We start from the raw sequence: 18,118 nt of genomic DNA on the forward strand, positions 1-18,118 counted from the left end.
TTCTTCAAGGCTTCAAAGCTCTTTTCACAAGCCTCTGACCAAATGAACTTGACATCTTTCCGGTAAGTTGTGTCATCGGTTGCCACACTTGCAAACCCTTTGACATACTTCCTGTAGTATCCGGCCAAACCCAAGAAGCTTCTTACTTCTGTAGCATTCTTTGGCCTTGGCCACTCTTGTATACACTTGATCTTCTCCGGATCAACAGACACTCCTTCCTCAGACACCACATGTCCTAGGAAGCCAATGCTCTTCTGCCAAAGCTACACTTGCTTAGCTTGGCAAACAATTGTTGTCTCTCAAACTTTCCAACACCAACCTGAGATGCCTCTCATGGTCTTCCCGGGTCTTAGAGTAAACTAGTATATCATCAATGAAGATGATTACAAATTCATCTAAGTACTCCCTGAAAATTCCATTCATCATCTTCATGAAGGCTGCTGGTGCATTAGTCAATCCGAATGGCATAACCACAAACTCATAGTGGCCATACCTAGTCCGGAAAGCTGTCTTCCTTACATCTTCTGATGCAATGGGGATTTGATGATAACCAGATGCCAAATCAATCTTGGAGAACCATTTGGCTCCCTTTAGTTGATCTAGCAACTCATCAATCCGGGGCAATGGGTACTTATTCTTTATAGTCACCCTATTCAACCCCCTATAGTCTATGCACAACCTGAAGCTACCATCCTTCTTTTTGACAAAGAGGACTGGTGCACCCCAGGGTGATACACTTGGGCGTATGAACCCCTTTTCCAACAACTCTTCAAGTTGTTTCTTTAGCTCAGCCATCTCAGCTGGAGCCATGCGGTATGGGCTCTTTGACATTGGGGCCGTCCCTGGTTCCAGTTCTATTATGAATGGGTCAGACCTATCAGGGGGAATGCCCTGTAGTGACCTAAACACATCATCAAACTCACTGACCAGCGGTATCCCGTCCGGCCACCATCCCCTACGACCTCCTTAGTGGTGATTGTGGCTATATAAGCCTCACAACCTTGTACCAGCATCCTTGCCGCACGGACTGCTGATAACACTAAGCATCCAGAGGCCGGATTAATACCTTGGTACTTGATCGGGGGTCCACACCCACTCTCAAACTGCACCCTTCCTCGATGACAGTCTAAGGTGGCCCGATTCTTGCCAAGCCAGTCCATACCTAGGATCACCTCGTGATTCTTAAGGCGGACCACAATCAGATCCACCGGCATTGCCTTACTATGGATCATTACTGGGATGTCTTTGACTAGACCTAGTGGGTGCATCATTTGCCCACCGGCTGCACTCACCAAGCCAAGATCATCCCTAGTTCCCATTTGGAACATACCTTTTCCAATCATATCTGGACTCACAAAACTATGTGTAGCTCCAGTATCAAATAATACATGTGTTTCCACACCACCAATACATAAGGTCCCTACATAAGACCTTAACTAAGTATCTAGTCCATCCTAGATTCCATACCATGCCATTCTAATAAATTTAAAAATTTAAGAAGAATGGGTTTTAGAATTATACCAGTGATCGCCTTGAAGGGTCCGGACTCATCCGCATCCCTTGAAAGCTCATAGACACGAGGTGCTGAAGTTTGGCCTTGTTTGTTGTCTGGCCGGTTGCTCTCCGTACGGCCCTTGCCTTGTCCAGTCTGCAACTGGGGACAATCCACACGGAAATGGCCTTTCTTACCACATTGGTGACAAGTTCTGGCCTCACTGGTCGAGCCTTGCCCACGGTTCCTATCCGGACCAGGACAATCCCGAGCTGAGTGATCCATCTTGCCACAACGGGTACATGCTCCCATTGCCTTCCAGCACTCTCCTCCATGATGTTTGCCACACTTGGGACACTCTGGCCTACCACTTGAGGTTTTACCCCCTTCAGCCGCATCCCTCTTTCTCTTCTTGTCACCACTCTGACCGGAAGACACCACCACACTCTTGAGCTTGTGCTTGTTCTCCTCAGCTAGATTGGTTTCCAGCATTGCCATCCTTTCCACCAACTCAGAGACTGTGTTGAAGGTACGGACTGAGCAATAAGTCTTAAGCTCAGGTCTCAAGCCCCTTATGAACCTGCGGACCTGAACCTTTTCATCCTCAAGTTCCTTACCCACATATCTCCTGAGCCGGTTGAACTCTTCCTCGTACTCCCTTACTGACCGTTTGCCCTGGACCAAGTCCAAGAACTTAGCTTCCAAACGGTCCCATGCTTCTGCTGGAAAGTACTTGTGGTTGAACTCAACCTCAAAGTCAGAGAACTTCACAATGGAACCATTGGTGCGCTTGTCTAAGGACAGCCACCAGTTGTGTGCATCTCCCTCCAGGAAGTGCACTGCTATGTCTCTTTGGTACTCCTCAGGGCACCTTGTAGACCTGAAGTTCCTAGCCAGTCGGTCCCTCCACTCATCTGCCTCCATGGGATCAGCACTTCCAGCAAAGTGTTTGGTTCCCAAACGGGTGATATGCTCAAGCACCTTCAGATAATCAACCTTCTTGGTTGTTCCAACTGGTGGATCTAACTCAATAACCTCAGCAAGAGGCGCCACATATCCACCAGTCACACCAACACCCGGAGCTACCATTGGCGCTTGAGTAGTTTGACCCATAGATGAATTCACAACTGGTGTGAACACTTGGGTCATAGCCAGCATCTGACTTCCCATTAACTTGATTGCATCAAGTATCTGCTTCATGGTTGGTTCAGCCATTGGTTCCTCCGGTCCAATCCTCCCATCTCCTTGGATGTTTGGATTAGCCCGGTTACCAGTCTCTGAGGACTCAGCTTCACCTTCCTGATCATTCTCTTGCTGCCCACTTCCTGCTCCTAGCTGGTTTCCAGGCGCATTTAGTGGTTGCCCGGTCTCGTCCAACTGCCTATTCTCTCCACCCAGCTGAACCTCAGTCTGGTTCACTTGAGTTTCAGTCAGGATGGCCTCACTGGTCTGACCAGTAGGTGGAACTGACAGCAACACTGATGGATTAGGCGCTGAGGCATCTCCAGCTGCGGACGCCCCTGTCCCATCCTTAGTCTTCCGAGACCTCTTCTTAGTTCCCTTAGGACATCAAAGACAAACACAAGGCAAAAGGTTAGATTAACATTTTTATTTGCAAACCTCAAGCAATATTATGTTAACCAGAACCCAAAACCTGCCATGAGACCCAGCCGGATGTGTGATGACCTGCCCTAACCACAGCCTAGAATCAAGCATGCTCTGATACCAACTTGTAAGACCCAAACCTGGATCCCATGATCCAACCAGTCCGCGGCCTTACCTAAACATCTAAGTGTAATTCAGCCGGTTATGGTCCAATCTTTACTTAGTCATTTTTCAATCATTTGAGGTTCATGCAAGTATAAAATCAATGCGGAAGCTTAAGGCAAACATTACTTATATAGATAAGTCAAATGAGATCCATACAAGTATTCAATCCACACAAGTTGCACAATAGGCTATGTTAAATCCAAATGTTTACAATAAGACTACATCACACATCCCACACGGCCAAGGTCTTCATGGCTCCTTAGCCTTACCACGATCCCTGTCAGGACCTGAAATCAAAACCCACAACACATCTGCATAAGAATCATAACCGATATCCTAGCAATATACAACCTAAGCATGGTTTGGACACTTAGTCCATATTCTGGCCGATTTGTGACCCATTGATTTACTCATTCAAAAACTCATATTAACACATGATAATTCATGATAAATCATGATTAAGAGAATGGTCCAAGCGGATTCCCCAGAACCGGCCTTGATCATATTGATCTTGGCCGTGAACCACCTGACCGGTTTCATGGTACCATCTCGAAATCAATCATATAAAATATTCTATCACTTTGATAATTCATTATAAATCCCCACTAAGAGATATCAATCGCCAAATCCCAATAACTCCCACTGGAAGCATGAGATCGGTTCACACATGCTCAACCAAGGCCATGGAGAGATTACTCTGATCTAACCGAGCCTTGGTGGCGTGATCGTGAGTTTATACTCATAAATAACTTCAGAATATATTAGAGAAGAGATGTAATGACAAAATAAGAACAATAGATGCAACCATCCACTCATGGATCAAACGGCCGAACCATCCGGATGGATGATTACCGGCGGTTTGTACTTGGTTTGCATCCAGTACCTTAGGCGTGTGTTCGGAAGCCCCCACACTCTTCTCGGTTGCCTTCTCCTTTCCTCTGGTATCCATTCTCGATCACGGTTCACTTGCCCACGGCTTAGAACTCACCGGAATCCCCTTGGTACCACACGGACTGCCTTTGCGGTCTTGTTTCTCTTTTCTCTCTTTGATTCTGTAGAGATTTGGGCAGAGTTTCCCCTTGTCTTTCTGATGAGAAATGTCGATAATGGAGGGGTTTATTTATAGGGAAGAAGATTGGAACCGTCCGGACGCTGTGATTGGCCAAATGGCCAACGGACACCTTTTCGCCCCAAAACCGTCCCAAACCGTCCAACCGCATGTAACCGCCCCTTCCTTCCTTCCTTCTCATCGATCTTAAGCTCAGCTAGTTGCCCACAAGCTCAGCTCACTTGCCCATGCAAGCTAGACCCATCGGTCATCCTTGCTCAGCCTCCGGTCCGTGACCATCATTCACGGTCCGCATTTACCGGCCAAGGCTCCATCACTCCGTCCAGCTGAGTTGAGCTGAGTGACAGTTGCCTGAGCTGAGTGAGCTTCCTCTCCAGCTCCTGTGAGCTGCCCAAGACTGTTTGAGCTCCTCACCAGCTTCACCGAGCTGATGGAACTCCTTCCGGACCATGTCCAGCTTCCGGATTACTCGTCCAGCTACCTTTTCCTTCTTCCCTTCTTATTCTGGTCAAGTCTCAGCTTCCTGATGCACTTAACCCTTAGATCAGACCATGATACGCTTGCCTTTAGGTCTTTTCAACCTGGCCAGCCCATCTCCCCGCACCATGGCCTATCCGGATGCCTTACTTAGAACTCGGGACATGACATTACGTCTCCGCCTCCTCCTCCTTTTCTCTCATCGGACTTTATGAGCTCCGTGAAGGCTCGTCTCGCGCATCAAGAAGAAGTCCAGAAAACGACGAACGAGCAGCTCGCTGCCCTCGTCGCTGCTCTCACCGCTCATGCGGGACCGACAAGCCGTTCCCAGCCTGTCTGCCGCCATCTTTTCCCTCCAACACCGGCGGAAGACCACACCGTCGACGAATCCGACCCTAACGGACCTCCTGCCGTCTATCCTACGACGACAGCAGACCCGACGACGATTCGCGAGATTGCGGAGCTCAAACTCAGCCTGCAACAGATGAGCTCGCAGATCCACCAAGCGACGAGCGCAGCCCCTCAGATAGACAGCGTCATCGCCTCCACTTCGCGCTCGCCCTTCGCTAGCGAGCTAACCAGAGTCCAGCTCCGCAAAATAGAAAAGCTTCGCCTCCCCGAGTACAAACCCGGTGGCGACCCTGTCGAGCATCTCACAGCCTTCAACATAGCCATGGCCAGAGCTCGTCTTTCCGACGAAGAAAAGGACGCAGGATACTGTCAGCTCTTCGTCGAAACCCTAAACGAACAAGCGCTAACCTGGTTCTCACAGCTCAGCGAGAACTCGATCCGCAATTTCCGAGACCTCTCGGCTGTATTCCTCAAGACTTACATCATGTTCACCAAGCGAGCAGCGACCGCTTCCAGCCTATGGAATATGGCGCAAACAAAGGACCAAAGCCTCAAAGACTACATGGAAAAATTCAAGACGATTGTCTCGCGAGTCGACGTCCCTGATCACATCGCTATCGACGCCTTGATGAACACCCTCCTCGTCAACTCGAAGTTTCGTAAGGACTTGTATTCTAACCCTACGACTTCTCTCCCTGATGCTATCGCCCGATCTCACAACTTCATCCGAATGGAAGAAGATACCAAGGCGATAATTCGAAAGCAGAACGCCGCCAAGCCTGCAGCAGCCAAGAGCGCAGATGCTCGGACCGAGCCGCGGCAGCACACACCAGGCAACAATGGAGGCAAAAAGGGAGGTCTCCTCTACGTCGTGGACGAAAACAATGCCCCTGTTTCAACCATGGTCATGCACGATAAAAAATGGAATGTCTATCAGCGAGAAACCGACTCTCCCGATGCGTCTCCCAGTACCCCGAGTACTGGAACCGTGGCTAAAGTCGATTCGGCGACAGGACCGACCAGGACGCCCATCGATCTCACGAAGCACTGCAAGTATCACGACGTCAAGGGACACGACACGACCGAGTGCAAATCTCTCTACGCCCAGTTCCTCTCCTCGATCGAAAGCGGGGATTACAAGATCCAGCCGCCAAAACCCAAACCAAAAGGGGAGAACAGCTGGAGCAGGAACAAAGACAAGAAGACTCAGCGAAAATCGCAGGCCAAAAACCGTAAAAACGACAAACAGTCAAAGGACGCAGAGAAAGCTGCCCGAGAAACCGACGATGACGACGACTCGGCAGATGACGATCAGCCGGCCAATCGCCACCGCATCGAAGTGATCCGCGTCCAAAAAGGAGAGAACGAACCAGGATCCTCGTCCGACGAGGACGACGACATGAAAACCCTAGACAGCGCCACGGACCTTCGTTCCCTCCTTGAGCGAAAACTCCGACCCACTACCGAGGAAACGCCGGTCTCCACCGATCTCCGCCAACAGATCGACGCCAGCCGAGCCGCGAAAGCGTCGGTGCAAGGGCCCGCTGAAAAGCCGAACTGCGATACTGCCGAAAGCGTCGGTGCAAGGGCCCGCTCAACGCGAAGATCGGTGATTTGCGGACAACCCTCAACCGCAAGAAAAGAGATACTGCCGAAACGAGTAACGACCTTCGCGACATGCTCCGAGCAAAGCGCGCACAAACTCGTCCCCGGATAAACGTCATCATGGGTGGATCACCCCCTTGCGGCGATTCGGTGAGAGCAGTCAAAGACCATCGAAGGCAAGCCACCACTTCCCAACGATGGCCCCAGAAACAAGTCGACGATCAGCCGATCATTTTTTCGTCTGACGATACACTCGGCGTGCACCTCCCTCATAACGATCCTTTGCTCGTCGTGCTCGGCATCGACAAGTACGACGTCACGAAAGTACTTATCGATACCGGGAGCTCGGTCGATATCATCTTCCGCGAAACCCTCGTGAAAATGGGAATTGATCTCAATGACGTCAAGCCTTCTACTCGTACCTTGACAGGATTCAACGGGTCGTCAGAGGTAATCGCAGGCACGATCCGCCTCTCGGTTCACGCATGCGGAGTCACACGAACGGTCAAATTTTATGTGGTCGGCTCCAAAGCCCCTTACCACGTTATACTTGGCACCCCGTGGCTGCATTCAACGCGAGCAATCGCATCAACCTACCATCAGTGTGTTAAGTTCCCAGGATCAGACGGGTCGATCAAAACTCTGAAAGGCGATCAGCAGGCTGCGCGAGATCTCCTAATCGCCGCGGTTAAAATTCAGCGCTCCCAGTCACTCGTCAACTCGGTCTCTCCCCTCGCGAGCAAAGTTTGTCCGCAAAAGGAAGAGGTTCTGGAAGTACCAGTCGACGACTCGGACCCGAGCAAATCAGTCCGAGTAGGTGCATTTCTACCCGACGAGATGCAACAGAAGATCCTCGAGTTTCTTAAGCAAAACCTGTCCTCATTCGCCTGGACAATGTCTGATATGAAAGGAATCGACCCGGCTATCACAACTCACGAACTCAACGTTGACCCAAACTTCAAGCCCATCCGGCAGAAGAAAAGAAAGTTGGGACCGGAGCGATCCAAAGCAGTCGCAGAAGAAGTCGAGCGTCTACTCGGTGCCGGCTCAATTACTGAAGTTCGTTACCCGGAATGGCTAGCCAACCCGGTGGTCGTTAAGAAGAAGAACGGTAAATGGCGCGTCTGCGTCGATTTTACCGACCTCAACAAAGCATGTCCTAAGGACAGCTACCCGTTGCCTAGCATCGATCGCCTAGTCGAATCGACGGCCGGTAACGAAATGCTGACGTTTATGGATGCCTTCTCGGGCTATAACCAGATCCTGATGCACCCAGACGACCGGGAGAAAACCGCGTTCATCACTGATCGGGGAACCTACTGCTATAAGGTGATGCCATTCGGTTTAAAAAACGCTGGAGCAACCTACCAGAGGCTTGTCAATCGGATGTTTGCCGATCAGCTAGGGAAAACGATGGAAGTCTATATCGACGACATGCTCGTCAAATCCCTCCGAGCCGACGACCACCTAGCGCACTTAAAGGAATGCTTCGCCATCCTAAACAAGTACGGGATGAAGTTGAATCCCGCAAAGTGCACCTTTGGCGTCTCCTCGGGTGAATTCCTTGGTTACATTGTGATAGAACCAAAATCGAGCACCGTTCTTTTTTGTTCATGGACACGAACCAAAGTGGCGATCTTGTCAACCAGCTCGACCAAACCGAGGATTCACCATCAGTTCATGAAGATCACCGGCCAACCAGCTCGACCAGCCCACGTGCGTCCTTCTCCTTACGCGAAGGACCCGATCATCATGGATGAACCTGGACGCTTGGACGAATCTTGACCAGTCTACATCAGAATCCGCAATCTTGACCAGTCTTCATCATTTTCCGCAACATTGACCAAGACTGCATCAATTTCTACAACTTTGACTCTCTAATAATTATCTAGTCAAATGTTGTATTTTCTAGACATCTTTTTCAGCACTTTATTTATTTCTTTCTTGGACTACATCTACTATAAATATGTAGTCCTTTTGATGAATAAAGATCAGATCATTTTGGAGTTTCTTTTGTTCTTCTTTTCTCTGAGTGAGAGAGAGTTCTTTAGCTAGTTCATCGGTTTGAACCGGCTTGTTGATTTGGTGGTCAGCCAATCATCTTTGTGTGTTATTTGGTGGTTAGCCAACGCACTACATCCGTTCTTTGGTGGTTAGCCTTAGATCGTTGGTATATCAAGAGTCATTCCGCACCTCTTGACGATCCTATCAATCCATCCCAGTTCCAGAAGTGCCTTGCCTTCTCGGTTCATATCCAACATCCGGCCAAAGTCATCCTTCCCGATTTTGGGTCTATCATTTGGTATCAGAGCCACTTTGGCTGGTTTGTTTTCTATCTTCTTTTCACCTTCTCATCTCTTCATCATTTCTTATTTCTTTTTGGATCCGGGCTGTTCCTTTACTCCCTTGTGATCGCCATTTAAAAAAAAAAATCAGAAAAAAAGAAAAAAAAAAGAAAAAAAGAAAAAAAAAGAAAAAAAGTAAAAGATTGGCTTGAATCACTTGGAGTGGTGGAAGAGTAATCCTGCTGGCTGAAGAGAAACCCAGCCTTAGGACAGTTAAGGCGGATCCACACAAAACAAAAAAAATCTCTTCATCTTCATTTCTTTTCTTTTTCCACAAAGTTTGTTTTGGGTTTTTGATTGCTGAATTTTGACTGTCTATCATCCTTTGAACCAGTAGAAAGAACTCTGAGTGATCACCTAAAAATCGTGAGCTAAACACTTTGAGAGTGTGAGGATATTTTTGTGCTAACGTTTGTTAAGTGTTTCAGGATGTTTGGACTTCTCAAGAAATCAAAACCACTACAAGATGATATCTTCTTTCCTTTTAAAACTGTTTCGGAAAAAGAGCAATCAATTTTTAGAAATAAGAAACAGTTTGCTGCTAATAGGTTTGATTTTGTGCAGAAAAGGAAGAGACATAACAGGTCCGATGTTGAGAAGTGGGTCAGAAGTGGTGATCGTCCCTTCACCAAAACCAAGAGAAGCAGCCATGATGTGTTTGATCAGAATGAGATTCAGACTTATGCCAGTTTGGAGAAGATGTTGCATAAGGCGATTCATGCTGTCCGGCAACTCAAAAGGAAGAAAAACACCAACACTTCTTCAGCACCAAAAAAGCAATGTAAGTCTTCTTATCTTTCAAATTCTGATTTGAAAACTAATGATAATTCTTTTGATAAAAGCAAAGCTGTGAAACCCACAAGCAAGGCTCTTTCTACCAGGTGTTTCAAATGCCATAAGGTCGGCCATTATGCTAACAAGTGCCAAAAACAGAAAACGTTGGTGACCTTGAAGAACGTTGAAACCGAGCCAGAAAAGGAAGTTGAAACCGAGCAAGAAAAAGAAGGACTTTCAGATCCATTGCCAATTTTCGATTGGTACCCACATGAACCGAATGAAGGGTCAGATGGAGAGCAAAACCATGGTCATCAAACAAACCAAGAAGAATCTTCGTCCATTCAAGAACCGGACCATACCCAAGGTGAGCAATGTATTGATTATGATTCTTGTGCTTATACCCCTTTTCCTTTTAATGTTCCAGATTTGAGGACAAATCTTTTTGAAGAGGGAGAGTATGATAGAACCAAAATCGAGCACCGTTCTTTTTTGTTCATGGACACGAACCAAAGTGGCGATCTTGTCAACCAGCTCGACCAAACCGAGGATTCACCATCAGTTCATGAAGATCACCGGCCAACCAGCTCGACCAGCCCACGTGCGTCCTTCTCCTTACGCGAAGGACCCGATCATCATGGATGAACCTGGACGCTTGGACGAATCTTGACCAGTCTACATCAGAATCCGCAATCTTGACCAGTCTTCATCATTTTCCGCAACATTGACCAAGACTGCATCAATTTCTACAACTTTGACTCTCTAATAATTATCTAGTCAAATGTTGTATTTTCTAGACATCTTTTTCAGCACTTTATTTATTTCTTTCTTTGACTACATCTACTATAAATATGTAGTCCTTTTGATGAATAAAGATCAGATCATTTTGGAGTTTCTTTTGTTCTTCTTTTCTCTGAGTGAGAGAGAGTTCTTTAGCTAGTTCATCGGTTTGAACCGGCTTGTTGATTTGGTGGTCAGCCAATCATCTTTGTGTGTTATTTGGTGGTTAGCCAACGCACTACATCCGTTCTTTGGTGGTTAGCCTTAGATCGTTGGTATATCAAGAGTCATTCCGCACCTCTTGACGATCCTATCAATCCATCCCAGTTCCAGAAGTGCATTGCCTTCTCGGTTCATATCCAACATCCGGCCAAAGTCATCCTTCCCGATTTTGGGTCTATCACATTGTCACGCAACGAGGAATAGAAGCTAACCCGAAGCAGATCTCAGCAGTCCTAAATCTCTCCAGTCCGAGGAACTGCCGTGAAGTGCAGAGGCTAACAGGACGCATCGCCGCACTCAATCGCTTTATCTCCCGCTCTACCGACAAGTGTCTCCCTTTCTATGATCTCCTCCGAGGGAACAAGAAGTTCATTTGGGACGACAAATGCGAGGACGCATTCGTTCAACTTAAGAAGTACTTGACAACTCCTCCCGTCCTGGCCAAACCGGACGTAGGGGACGTCCTGTCTCTCTATATCGCTGTCTCCTCAGCAGCTGTCAGTAGCGTCCTAATCAAGGAGGACCGTGGCGAGCAACGTCCGATTTTTTACACGAGTAGACGGATGACTGGTCCGGAGACCAGATACCCAACCCTTGAGAAACTGGCTTTGGCCGTCGTCGATTCTGCGAGGAAATTACGACCCTACTTCCAATCACACTCTATCGAAGTGTTAACCGACCAACCGCTCCGCACCGTCCTGAAAAATCCCAACAGAGCTGGCCGGTTGACTAAGTGGGCGATCGAACTGAGCGAGCTTGACATTACGTACAAATGCCGAACAGCCGCCAAATCTCAAGTCCTCGCCGACTTCCTCGTAGAGCTCACACCAGATCTTGCACAAGACCTCGACAGTCCAAGCCCCAATTGGATTCTTCACGTCGACGGATCATCAACGAGCAAAGGATCCGGTGCGGGAGTCCAGCTTCAATCGCCAACAGGAGAACTCATTCGCCAGTCTTTCAGTTTCGGCTTCCCGGCCTCTAACAACGAAGCAGAATACGAGTCGTTGATCGCCGGTCTCCGTCTCGCCCGAGCCGTCAAAGCCAAACGCTTGAGTGCCTATTGCGACTCGCAGCTCGTAGCTAGCCAGTTCAGCGGCGACTACGATGCTCGCAATGAAAGAATGGACGCATATCACCAAGGTCCCCCGCGGAGAGAACGTTTGCGCTGATGCCCTAGCTGCACTCGGGAGCAAACTCCACGACCAGGTCAAAAGGACGATACCCATACATCGGATCGATCGACCGAGCATCGATCCTCCCTCCGACGAAAGCATTCCCATCACTCTAATCTTCGCAGCGACTCGACGACCCGCCACCGATCCCGCTGATACTGAGATGCCCGATCATGACGACACTCCAATCGACTGGCGAGCAGAGTTCCTAGATTATCTCATCCATGAAGAACTACCAAAAGATAAGTGGGCAGCGAGACGCCTGAAGAGACGCAGCGCCCACTACGTCATCATGAACGACGAACTTCACCGAGTAACCGCGAACAAGGTCCTCTTAAAGTGCATCCAGGGCGATGAAGTGCGACGAGTGATGGCTGAAACCCACGACGGAGCAGGAGGAAACCACTCGGGAGGCCGAGCTCTTGCCCTTAAGATTCGAAGCTTAGGATTCTTTTGGCCATCTATGAACACCGACTGCGAAGCATACGCCCGTCGGTGCGACAAATGCCAGCGTCACGCTCCGAGTATCCACAGTCCCACCGAGCTGTTGCGGACATCTGCCGCCTCTTATCCGTTCATGCGGTGGGGGATGGACATCATCGGGCCAATGCCGAACTCACGCCAACGTCGCTTCATCCTGGTCCTCACCGATTATTTCACTAAGTGGATTGAAGCTGAGGCCTTCTCTCGGGTGACGGACAAGGAAGTCCGCACCTTCGTCTGGAAAAACATCATCTGCCGCCATGGTTTACCATACGAGATCGTAACGGACAATGGCTCTCAGTTCATGTCCGGAAACTTCAAAGAGTTCTGCAGCAAGTGGAATATCCGCCTAAGCCCTTCGACTCCCCGCTACCCGCAGGGAAACGGACAGGCGGAATCCTCCAACAAGATTATCATCGATGGAATCAAGAAGCGACTCGACCTCAAGAAAGGCCATTGGGCCGACGAACTGGACGGCGTCCTCTGGTCGCACCGAACGACTCCTCGTGGTGCGACCAAATCCACCCCTTTCTCTCTTGCTTACGGGATGGAAGCAATGACCCCCGCCGAAGTTAACGTGACGAGTCTTCGACGCGCCAATATGCCTCAGTTTGTCGTACTTAACCAAGATATGCTCCTCGATGCCCTTGACGAACTCGAGGAGAAACGCGATCAGGCGCTTCTTCGGATCCAAAATTACCAGAACCAGATCGAGAGCTACTATAACAAGAAGGTAAAAGCGCGCCCTCTCGAGCTCGGTGACCTCGTCCTCCGAAAAGTTTTTGACAACACGAAGGAACTCAACGCTGGAAAGCTAGGGACCAACTGGGAGGGACCTTACAGAATCACTCGAGTCGTCAACCCCGGCGTTTACCGACTCGAGACTTCCCGCGGAGAGGCAGTCCCACGAGCTTGGAACTCAATGCATCTTCGTCGTTTCTACGAATAGAATCACCTCTCCCATCCCTCGAAGTGAATGATCAACAAGTCACTGTTCACTAAAAAAAAAAAAAAAACGAACTACGAAAGGCTTGATCCTCATCCGAGGTACGTAGGCATCCCTTCACGGGGTCCAGCCCCAACCAAAACAAAGTCCAATTTTTTGCAAAAGAATGACGAACAGTCACTTTCCTCCTAGTAAACGATGCCAGCCCCTTTCTCAGAGCGGAGCACGAGCACTCAACCCAAGTCAATCGACTGGGTCTTGATCAGACGCCAGTCGAAGGGAACAACAGCCTTGCGTCACCTATGCACTACGCATTGACCGGCTACCCAACGGAAATTTTAGACCGAGTCTAACGAAGAACGACGGTTTGACCGACCAATGGTTCTCTCGGTTACTGCACCGCGTCTCGAAACCGTTTCCTCGGCAATTCAATAGAACGATTAGAGTTTCTTTGTATTTACTTGAGCGACTACTTGTAAAAGTTTCGTTGGATAAGCAAAAATGCAAACGAACAACCATCTTTAATCTCTTGTTCTATCTGAAAAGGAGGGAACTCGCTGGCAAACGCGAGCAACCATCCGGACTAATCCATTTCTCGGTTACAGGCATGAGTGAAAGTGATTTATATATTTCTAAGTTAAGAGACTTACAGAAATATATGAGGAAACATTCAAGTCTAAAATAAAACCAAAGGCAATAATTCTTACAACAAAGGCCTTAGCCGAGAAATGGAAATAAGTCTTAAACAAACAAGGCCGAAAGGCCGGAAAACAGATACAACAAACATATAAGATCATCCCTCAGCAGGGGGGTCCTTCTTCTCAGGAACGTCCGAACCAGCGCCCTGGTCCTTCCTCGGAGGAGAAACGAGCCTGATCTCGCGGTTCAGATCCGAGAGACCCTCGCTCGCATCAGGGTCTGAAATCCCAAGGGACGACGTGTCAGAGATCGTGACAAGCTTCTCCGGGACACCGGCATCAGGCGCCTTCGGACCCGCTTCGGTTGCACTTCTATCGGGAACCAGAGCAGTCTCTTGGATAGGAAGAGTGGTGTCGGGACGAGCAGGGGACTTTACCGTGTCGAGGAGGTCCCTAATAAATCCGTCACTCGGAGATCGAAGCGCTTTCGCGGCCTCGGAATCGATCAGTTCAAGATTCGACCCATGTTTGTCAACCTTCTCGAGGATTTCATCGATCACGAACCGAGACTCCAACACCAAAGGAGATAAGATCAGATCCGAGTCCGGAATCACGCCCACCTCCAGACGAGCCGTCTCCCCATCATAGTACTTCGCCAAATCAGCGTACGTATCGATGGTCTCCTGCGGGATGTCTTTCCCCGATTCCCTCAAGGCCTCAAGGCAGTCTCGCATTCCGCGCGCTTGGCCGAGCATACACCGCGCGTCCTCGAAATCATCACGGCGCTTCTCCCGATCCTGGATATTCCTGAAGCGTCGGGAGCACTTTGCGGTCATCGCCGCCATCACACGGATTCGTTCGTGGGTGACCTCAAGCTTGCGAGATTGCCTCAGACGATCCATCTCCCTGGAATATTCCAAAGCCGCAGCGACCACCTCCTTCTCAAGGGTCGCGTTCTTGCCCCGCAACTCTGCGTTTCTCTTCTGCATCTCGGTTTTCTCTTCCTCCGCCTGCTTCACCAGATTCCGGGAGGACGCCAGTTCGGTCGCCATGATCTCCCTCTGCTCGTCAAGCTCCTTCCTCAACACCTCTTCCCGAGCAACCGCCTCGTCTTTTGCATGGACTGCATCCTTCAAAGCCCGGGTCGCGCGTTTATTGTTCCTTTCTGCTTGCGGATCATCTCGAACGCTCCTTTCAGCTCCTCGTCGTATTTCCCAACTAGGACGTTCCAGTCCCCGAGACTCTGCATAACGAACGGAAACAAGCAACGTCAGCAAACAAATGGGAAGAAAAAGAGTTGGGGTCAGAAACCCGATTTACCATGATGGAAGTACGAGAGGCAAAGTTGTATTCTTCCTTGAAGATCAAGTCCTTGACCGGCGGCAGCTCGCCCCGATCTCCCCTGAACTGACGGACCAAACGACCGCACTCCTACTCGTCATGCGCTAAAGGGACCTCGCGATCGTAGGAGAAGGAGACCTTGTCCGGACAACTCTTCTTCTTCTTCCTCTTCTTTTTTGAGACAACGACGGTCCCTTTTTGAGACCTGCTCGTCATTCAGCTCCTCAGAAAGAACCTCGAGGAATCACTTCTTCGGCTCTCTTCGCCTTCTTCTTCTTCTTATCCTTCTTTTTAGCCTTTGGCGAAGCCACCGGCGGATCTTCGTCGCGGCTGCCAGCAGGCTGCGATTCGGGAACCACCTCATCTTTAGAACCGCCACTCGGCTCCAGATCCTTGAGCTCGCCTTCTTCAACGGACGAGGATCGAATCGCGGAAAGGTCGCCCCTCGCCTTCTTCTTCTCCCTCTCCGATCCAGAGTGTCTTCCTGGAGAGCCGTCATCAACGTTCTCTTCCTCGGCGGTCGTGCCTTCCTCTTCGCGCTGCCTTTTTCTGTTGGTTTTCCTCACCAACTGAGCATCAGCGTCCGACTCGGTCGCGCTCGGATCTCCGAGATCAGGTGAACCCGCGGTATCGGGCTGCAGCTTCTTCGCGAAGCCGGCTGTCCTCCTAATCACCAGACTCAAATTCGGCAAAGCCCTCATCGCTCTTGCTCGATTTACTTCTCTTTGCTCGGCCGAATTGAACAAATTGAGTCTCTTCGTCTTCTTCGTGATAATGGGGATCATATCCGAACGCCAGACCTCTGTGACGGATAAAAGGGAAATCAGATTTTATTGCAAAATATGCATCGAGCAGAGGAAGTCGCAAAAGAAAGGACTTACGTTGGCTAATCCACCCAATCGATCGACGAATCCTCTGATAGGAGAACGAATCCCAATGATCCTGTTTCTGCGATGCGATCAGACGCGCGCTCTCCAAAAAGTCCTCCTCGTACTCTACGGTATTCGGAAGACCAACTGCAAAGAAAGATGAACAGGAGTTAGATTACGAGAAACGGAAAACGGAACTGACGGGTAGTCTATACCCATCTCTCGGGTCCATAATACACGATAGCCGGTCTTCAGCGGTTCTTCGAACGCAGCCCTGTCGGATTTGACGTAGAAATAGGACCGCTGCCAATTATTCGTCTTAACTGGGTAGCCGGTCACCACATTGTAATTGGGACGAATCTTCAACGAAATCAGCCCGCCCTTCATCTTCATCGACACTAGCTCCTCAAAAGCTCTCACATTTAGAGGAACACCGGCTTCCGCCCCAATAATCGTCAGTGCGACGGCCAGCCGCCACGCACCGTTCAAGAACTGACTAAGGGCGACTCCCCGGCGCATCGTAAACGCGGTGATGAGTCGAGGAATCGGAAACCATAGGTTGGTGTCGCCCTCGAAATACGATTCGTATACGCATTGGTACCCCTTCGGAGGAGACCAAGGCCGCTGGTCGCTCCTCGGAATTATAAACGTAACCCCCGCCGCGTCGCGAGCCCGCAGAAGTCTCGTCACCGACTCGACGGTTGATCTCGTCTTCACGACATCCCGCCAGTCCTGGCCTTCGACAACCGAAGGACGCACGCGCTCCCGATCAAGCGGAGGCTGTTTCTCGAAGATATTCCCCGGGTAAAAGCTTATTGGGATCATTTGATCGTCAGTATGATCGCGACCATCGTCGTCCCTCCGCGATTGCACCATCGATTCCGAGACCAGGACGCGCTGCGCGCGACTCAAGTTCTCCGTATCCATCATCGCTTCGCGATAAACCGCCTCTTGGCTTCCCTCGGAACTGCGGACCCTCTCTAAGTCATCACTGGATCCTGATGAAGCCGCGCGCCTCTTGCCTTTTTGTTCTCGTGAAAGTTTCTTACTTGTCGACATACCGAGTAAGCGATAAAAACGAGAGCAGAAGAAAGAGAGAGAAGCGACTTAGGGAGAGAGAGAAAGTACCTGAAGACTGCGGAAGAATGAGAGATCTCAAGGCAGATCTCTTATTTATAGGGAAGGGGCGCGCGCTCAACGAGGCGCCATAATTAGCCCTAAACGGGCCTAAATGGGCCTCTAGACGGGCTCGCGCGTCGATTTCAAGCGCGACGTTTCGACTTCCTGGTCCAAAACCTAGCGACGCTTCGGCTTCCCGGTCCAAAACCTAGCGACGCTTCGGCTTCCCGATCCAAAACCCTAGCGACGTTTCGGCTTCCCGATTCAAAACCGGCGACGGTTCGACGTCACATCAAAAACCGAATATAATCGAATTCCCGGTTTAAAAGGATCGTTGCTCGGTACCAATTTCGACGATTTATACCAAACAGCAGAGGTTCGACCATTCGCAACGGCGGACAAGGGTTTCCTTTCGCCAAACGATTTCTGAAGGAACCATCGAAGTCAGCAACAAGCCTCCCGTTCTTCGAGCCCCAAAACAACTAGTTCATGACGATCGTTTACTCGATTCGACAATGAACTAGGGGGGGACTTATTGTTGGGGATGGATTGTCACCACCCACAAGGCCCAGCGAACAGGAGGCCCATTACTATCGACGAGAGGACGGTCGACTCGGAGCCGGCTCATGACGAGCCCCGGCTCGGCTCGTGACCGCTTTAGC

The 18,118-nt window shown here is 49.7% G+C and overlaps 2 protein-coding genes across 2 annotated transcripts; one reads left to right on the plus strand and one right to left on the minus strand.

Annotated features, from left to right (window-relative positions):
* Positions 1–6,884: 6,884 nt before the first annotated feature.
* LOC130502505 (uncharacterized) lies at positions 6,885–12,057 on the plus strand. Its single transcript, XM_056997305.1, has 3 exons — positions 6,885–7,823; positions 8,025–8,319; positions 11,090–12,057. The coding sequence occupies exons 1-3, from the start codon at positions 6,885–6,887 to the stop codon at positions 12,055–12,057; spliced, it is 2,202 nt and encodes a 733-aa protein (XP_056853285.1).
* Positions 12,058–14,282: 2,225 nt separating this feature from the next.
* Positions 14,283–17,396, minus strand: LOC108831942 (uncharacterized protein At3g60930, chloroplastic-like). Its single transcript, XM_056997306.1, has 4 exons — positions 16,553–17,396; positions 16,350–16,484; positions 15,704–16,270; positions 14,283–15,370 (listed from the first exon to the last, which is right to left on the minus strand). Exons 1-4 carry the CDS (start codon positions 17,394–17,396, stop codon positions 14,283–14,285), a joined length of 2,634 nt encoding a protein of 877 aa, XP_056853286.1.
* Between the last annotated feature and the right edge of the window lie 722 nt (positions 17,397–18,118).

The sequence above is a fragment of the Raphanus sativus genome, unplaced genomic scaffold (assembly GCF_000801105.2).
Source record: "Raphanus sativus cultivar WK10039 unplaced genomic scaffold, ASM80110v3 Scaffold0586, whole genome shotgun sequence".
NCBI lineage: Eukaryota > Viridiplantae > Streptophyta > Magnoliopsida > Brassicales > Brassicaceae > Raphanus > Raphanus sativus.

Bases quoted from the DNA above. Each gene is read 5' to 3' on its own strand.
- LOC130502505 (XM_056997305.1), top strand. From the start codon at position 6,885: ATGGGTGGATCACCCCCTTGCGGCGATTCGGTGAGAGCAGTCAAAGAC. The intron at 7,824-8,024 runs GTTCGTTACCCG...GGCTATAACCAG, and splicing joins GTGCCGGCTCAATTACTGAA to ATCCTGATGCACCCAGACGA. The intron at 8,320-11,089 runs GTGAATTCCTTG...AACGAGGAATAG, and splicing joins CACCTTTGGCGTCTCCTCGG to AAGCTAACCCGAAGCAGATC.
- LOC108831942 (XM_056997306.1), bottom strand. From the start codon at position 17,396: ATGTCGACAAGTAAGAAACTTTCACGAGAACAAAAAGGCAAGAGGCGC. The intron at 16,485-16,552 runs GTATAGACTACC...CTTTCTTTGCAG, and splicing joins ATTATGGACCCGAGAGATGG to TTGGTCTTCCGAATACCGTA. The intron at 16,271-16,349 runs GTAAGTCCTTTC...TATCCGTCACAG, and splicing joins GATTGGGTGGATTAGCCAAC to AGGTCTGGCGTTCGGATATG.